Source organism: Athene cunicularia (assembly GCF_003259725.1).
Source record: "Athene cunicularia isolate RWA chromosome Z unlocalized genomic scaffold, athCun1 chrZ_part1, whole genome shotgun sequence".
Lineage (NCBI taxonomy): Eukaryota > Metazoa > Chordata > Aves > Strigiformes > Strigidae > Athene > Athene cunicularia.
The window spans coordinates 10138960-10145564 of record NW_020799142.1 but is presented as its reverse complement, the minus strand read 5'-3'; the positions used below and the strand labels follow the sequence as shown (position 1 = coordinate 10145564).

General features: G+C 35.1%; 1 protein-coding gene across 1 annotated transcript in view; it reads right to left on the bottom strand.

Annotated features, from left to right (window-relative positions):
* SV2C (synaptic vesicle glycoprotein 2C) overlaps positions 1–6605 on the bottom strand; it is a 104966-nt gene that overhangs the window by 36330 nt on the left and 62031 nt on the right. Inside the window, exons 4-5 of the mRNA XM_026865611.1 lie at positions 3530–3663; positions 3286–3375 (exon numbers count right to left, since the gene is read on the bottom strand). Coding sequence (XP_026721412.1) covers positions 3286–3375; positions 3530–3663 — 224 coding nt within the window. The remainder of the gene's footprint in view (positions 1–3285; positions 3376–3529; positions 3664–6605) is intronic.

Here is a 6605-nt window from a genome sequence, read left to right as displayed (position 1 = left end):
CTACAGGATCACTGCTTCGGGGGGACTGCAGCCACCATTCTACCAGACTGCTACCACCACCCTGATTAACAGGGTGTCAGGTTGTATCCTGACTCTGTTAGTTTAACCCAGTGCTATCTGCCTTTATAATTTTTTTTTCCTTATTAAATCATTATTCTGACTTGGTGTCTCCCACTAGTTTGTTTTCAAACTAGCACACGGTTTTAGATATAACCACCATCATTTCTGAAATACTGCAGCTCACTGTCTTGCCAAACCATGACTATGTCAAAAGCCTGTACCATTCCTGTCATGTCTCTTCCAATAACAGCAATTCTGTCTGCATCATTCCATTGATTTTAAGCTTTTCTTAAATTGCTTTTATGAAACATGCTATACAAAAGACTGAGTTGAGTCCTCCAAGACTATTTAAGATCTTGTACATACTGACATCCTCACATGCCACGTATATGAGCACTGAAGACATGCCTTTTGAGTCATGCTGTATAAACCAGTACCACTCTTGTAGGATCAGGGGCAGCCTTTTCACCGCCTGGGCCACCTGACTTGTTTGGAGCTCTAGAGGCTGGGGGAAACATATGTATCTTAGGACCACTATATGTGACTGGAGACAAAAAGCCCCTTTAACATAAGAAACATCCTATTTAATCAGGACAGTTGTCCATCTGGACCATGCAAATTCAGCTGTCAGTATATGAACAATGAAAGAAAAAACAATAAAGAATACTTATTTTAATGAAAATGGAACTTCTGTTTAAAAACAATGGCTAGAAATATGCAATGTTTTAAATTTCACAAAATCAAGACATACTGTAAAATAAAGTGTTTGCAGAAAATAAAAAAGATTAATACATGGTAAGCAATGAAAGAATGGAGAGAATTTTAGTTTTAAGGATACAGTGGGGTTTTTTTACCTAAACATTTAATGAATGTCTATTTTAAGGATCCAGGAAAGTAATTAAGCATGTAGATAAACGTTTAACATGTCTAGTTCTGTAATACAAGATGTTATCAATTTACTATCATCTCTGTTATTGTCACTGCTCTCAAGAGAGATTTGCAAAGGCCTTAAGAGCCATCACCTCCATAGTCAGTACAATACGTCCATTTTAGAGTTTCTGACTCTAACTGTTCATCGGATGATAACTTCTCTGTTCTAAAGTTTTGAAGATAAAATCCTCAATAATATAACTAACAAGAATAAATATGATGTGAAAAAAAGCTTGTAGGAAAAAATGACATCAATATAATTAGGAAAACATGTAAAAGGAAAGAACACAAAAACTATACCTGTAATGGAGAAAAAGTTAGATGAGCTGTAGATTTAGAAAACATACTATCAAAATGCATCTGATGTAACTAGTGACATGAAGTGGAGGAAAACAGTAATGCATAAGTCATAGAATGGTACTGGATGAAGCAATAGGGTTTAGGAGAGCTATGTGAATAAATTACTGAGAAAAAAAAAAAAAAAAAAAAAAAAGAAGAGAGAGAGAGAGACTAAAAGGATGTCCCAAACAAATTATGCTTAAGTTCTTTGCTGTCTGGGTTTTATAAGCTGAAGTGCTGATATTGACCAATGAGGAGACAATGATGCATTTTGTAATAACATTAATACAAGCTTAAAATAGAGGCTTCTATACATGTGCTACATTCACATACATCACAGTATTTCTAATGCTTCAACTCCTTGATATCTGGAATTGAGATTTCTCAATGTTCAGAACAGAAACTGGCAAAAATCCCAAGAAAATGGTGGGGTTTTTTAATTATTCATGCCTTATTCATGTCTGACCAACTATCAAAACCAGCTATAAATAAAGTGCTGAGTTCAACATGGTTCAGTGTCACATTTTAACAACCATAGAGAGAAATACTTGTTAGATCACAAGAACTGGAAACAAGAAGCATGTGTTTTATTTCCTTCTCCACAGCTGCTTTAGGACATGATTATGGTTACACCAAACTGATGTGAGACTGTGGCTAATCGTTCCTCCCATCTTTTGTCCCAGCACATTTCTGTCTTCTTCATTGTGCTTAAACCAACGCTGTAGGGAGACAAGGACTGTGCTATGGCTGACTGTGCAATTAGTCAATGAATATCAATGCTGGCAGAAGAAAAAAAAAGAGTGACTGGGAAGTGGTATACTCTGTCTGAAATCAGCAAGAGCCAATTGTGAAATTACACCCTAGCTGTAGGGTGTTAGGCAAATCCCTTTACACATAAATGAAATCAGAAAATAAAATATTAGGCTAGATGGGATTAGGGGTAGGTCACTGGTGTATCAATAATTGTGGATTTAACATGATAGATGTGCTAACCAGCATTCTTTCAGGCTCAATACAGGAGTTCTTGAGCTTCTTTGTGGAAAAAAATTAAGTGGAAGCAACAGAAACTACATCCAAGGCAATAAACTGCAAGTCTTAATGGAATAAAGTTATTTGGTCAGATGGTCATTCCTCAAGACTGACTGCAAATGCAGAACCTTTAAGAGGATTTCTAAATTGAGTTATATGTGCATTAAATTAAGAAGAAAGCCTTTGGAAGAGGAAAACATCCCACACATGGCTCTGAGAGGGAGCAGAGTGTCGGCACAAGCTGGAAAGGCAGACTGGATTTCAAAGCAGGAAGATGCCTTCTGATGTTTGATCCTACTGTTTCCAGGAAGGCAAAATTGTTGTGTAGATTCCTCATAAATAAGTAAAATATCTTAAAAAGTCCCACATCTGAATAGCCAATTTCTCCCCTAAATAGAAACAATTCATTGATTTAAAAATGATCTTATCATTAGATCTTTAAATCTACAGATGCAGTTGAGCTTTCAAGATGTTTTGAAAAAAATAAATGACCGAAATTATTATTTCACAGAAGTGAAAGTGAATTTTAAAAGATTATTTCAGTTGATGAAAAAAGTAATTTCAAAAGCTTTAAAGACACAACAGACAATGAATCCTGACTTCCGTATGCCTACTGTTATTAAGGGTGAAGTAAACTTAATAAACAAATCACAGATGAAGTCTATTAAGTATCTGGGTACACCAGAGAAAATTATCACACTGTGGGGTCATACATTCAAGAATACGTTGGCAAAAGGCTGATACCTTAACATCTGCTGTATATATAGCAATTTAATAGGAATTCAGTTTTTATATTTAGGTATTTGGAGTCCAAATGATTGGCTTTGTCATGCAGAGTATTAATATTGACTGCTTAAGCCCTCCAGACATTGCCAGTCAGCAAGCTTGCTGATGTGCTAAGCAATTAGCTTTAAAAGCAATACTCACTGTGAAGACTTTCTCAGGCTGACCACGAGCTCGCATGTTTGTGTCATGAATTTGCTTGAGTATCATCCAAGCTTCATCATGCTTCCCAACCTGAACATTTGATCAGAACATTTAAAAAAAACCATACATACGTATTATATATTCACTATAGTCACTGAGCAATCAATACCTGTTATATAGATGTCATGATGTAAACACAGAAATAATTTTGACTTGAATCTAAAAACCATTTGGAAAGTTATACCTCCAGCAAGAACCGTGGGCTTTCTGGCATGAAGGTGAGGGCTACCACAGAAGAGACACAGGGCAGTGCGCAGACGATCACAAACACTCGCCAGCTGTGGAACTGGTAGGCAGAGCCCATGCTGAAACTCCATCCTACGAAAGCAGAAATTCACAAAATGTACAAAAATAAGGAGTGCCACATGTGGGACTCTGCAGCTTCTTGGAGATGCAAAAATGATACCTGTATTTATATAAAGTCTGATCGTTCTTTTTTATTTCCACAAATATCGATGATTTCACAAATAATCTTACACCATGAATTTCAGCCTCTTGAATGTGACTAGTCATGCTGAAAACTGGCCATATTATGCAGGCTGGGAAATTTCCTTACTCAGGGATGAAGAAACCTCTTTCAAGTTTCTTAGCAATATCTTCATGAAGGTAGTTATGTGAACCAAACACAGACACCATCACCATACATAGTAATACATATACAAAGTAGTAGTTTTATATGAATACGCGAAGAAGGGAAAATTAAAAATCTACACTCAGATGATATATTTTATGGAATTTTATAAGCCTTCCTTATTGACCTTTTCTACAAAGAGTTAATTTAAGTACTCTTAATAAGAGTTTCCTAATTTAATACAGTTCAACACATAAGAATTTACAACGCCTAACTTGTGTTTCTATCTTGTTCCAGTGCACTATACAACTCCTTAAATTCTGTTAAAAGTAAATGGACATTCATCCACCCTGTGACATAACTAGATGTATAGGAATAAGTAGTCAGTATTTAAACTTCTGTGTGAGATGAGCAACCTTAACACTGAACTAGAGAGAGAACTTCTGACTATATAAAGAGATTAAGAAAAAAGAACAACAGGAGAACAACTCTCCTTATCTGAAAAATTGATCTTGAGATACATCTGAGTGCTGACTAATAACATGCTGTAGAAGCCATTGCTAAAGTATACTGAGAAGAACACAAAAGGAAATACTGGAAAACCTGAATGTGAAACTGCAAGGCTGGTAATTCAGCTTTTTAATAAAATACGTGATTGTTTGGTCTGTTATGATGGACTGTTGAAATGCTAGAATTGTAGGAAACCTAAGAATTTCTCTTAAGAAAAAGAAAAATATTATTTGGGTAACAACCTGGCCTTTTAGTCTGGCTTCAACACAGCAGAAATTTCCAAGTAAAATTTTCAAGGATATCTTATTAAAAGATGAGTGGAATATAAGAATAATGGTACAGGACAGAAGTTATTGGAAGAAAACAGAATCCTGGCTAATGAAGGAGCTGGCGCCAGATTAATCTCATATATTTCTTTGCTAACTGATTTTTCTAGACAAAAGATATGGTTAATTAAATCTGTCTGGATGTTGGTAAACAACTGGTGCAACATAGTACCAATGATCTATTAAATATTTCTTGAAAGGAGGTATTTATCTGTGAAATGTGTTCTGTATTTTGGAATTTAAAGATCTCATGTTATGGATTATAAATACATTTTTTTAAAAAAACCCCAACATTTTCATATTAAAGTACTTACATGTTACCATATGGAAAATACAGTCAGACCATGATTTATTTTTGCTATCAACAGCTCAGTGAAATATTTTGATTTGCAGACTTGGGAACATGGCTTTTCCACTCTCCTACAAAGTTTCCATGTTTCAGAAATTATATCAGTTTGCTCTACAGCCTTATTTAATCCTGTCATCTTTAACCCAGAAAGACAGAGGTAAAATCAATGACAGTGCTGGCAATAATCTTGGAATGCCATGTTACTTTTTTTTAAGTAAGGTTCGAGATAAACATATGTTTCCCCTCCAAAGTTCCCTCCAACTCAGAGAGGCTGTCTACAGTTTAATGTTAAATTTATCCCAAAATAGAACTTGGAATGAAAATTTAAGATTAAAAAATACAAACTAAAAAGGATGTACAAGTATATTAAAATTTACTTTCTACAGATTTCTGGAAAATGTCAACTGTTGATCTTATAGAATTTCAAATTTTAAATAATAAGGGCATATTTATATCTAAATTGGGATGGGAAGGAAAAGAAGGAAAGGTTTAGAGTGAGTTAATGAGGCAATTAGAAACCACACCTGTGTTTTGGGTATTGTGTACACATTATATAGTAATCATTAGGATCATATTCTTCATTATATATTTTAAATTATAGCATAAAATCACCTGATATAGAACTCACAAAATTATTTCCTGTCAGTTAAGTTAATTTGAAGTCAGAGCAGTGATCTGATCAGACTCACTGGGCAGCCGTGCAATTGGTAGTGCCACAGGGAAGGTGGCACAGGACATGGGTTTTCAGTTTCAGAACATCATGGTCAAGGTACTGGCTCTTGTTGTCATTAAAAACTGCCCCGGTTTATATTTAGACAATTTACTTTTCACTGCTCTGGTTTATGTTTTATGAGACTGAGCTGCACAAGGGGCACTCCTGTGGTAAATGAAATCAACCTGGCTTTATACTTATAAAACAACAGCAAAACCTTGTGCTCTGTAACCAGTACTGGAAAACACTGGTGATAATTTATTTTAAGGTGTCATTTTTTAATGTAAGTGAACCATACCACACTTAATTAAAAGCAATGAGTGCACCATTCATCAGTTAAAAGCAATGAGTTCAACATTCGTCTTGTCATCCTGACAGAGTACAAAAGACCTATTTTACTCCTCAAAATATCTGAGAGGCATGTCAAGCGAAATGTTAATTATGGAATTTTTTTTGCTCTTCTTCTATCTTTTCCTCTACGTATTGTATTAGCTGCTGCAATTTATGCTGTGATTTAACATTTCTGCTGAATTAATGATAATAGTGAATGTCAGAATTATAAGAAGCAATTGGTAGGAAAAAAGCTAGCTGCAACACAGCTTTCTTGAGACTGCTCTCCTGTCTATTCCAGTACCAGCACTAGATCGGCAAAACAAATGGATGTATTTTGAATGCAGAGCAATCTTAGATTTATTCCTATGTTTAACACATCCAATTTTCCTAGGTCATGAGTTAATCTGGAAAATGGAGCCATTAGAGTATCCCTGAATTTAGCTCACAAAGTGGCTTTCA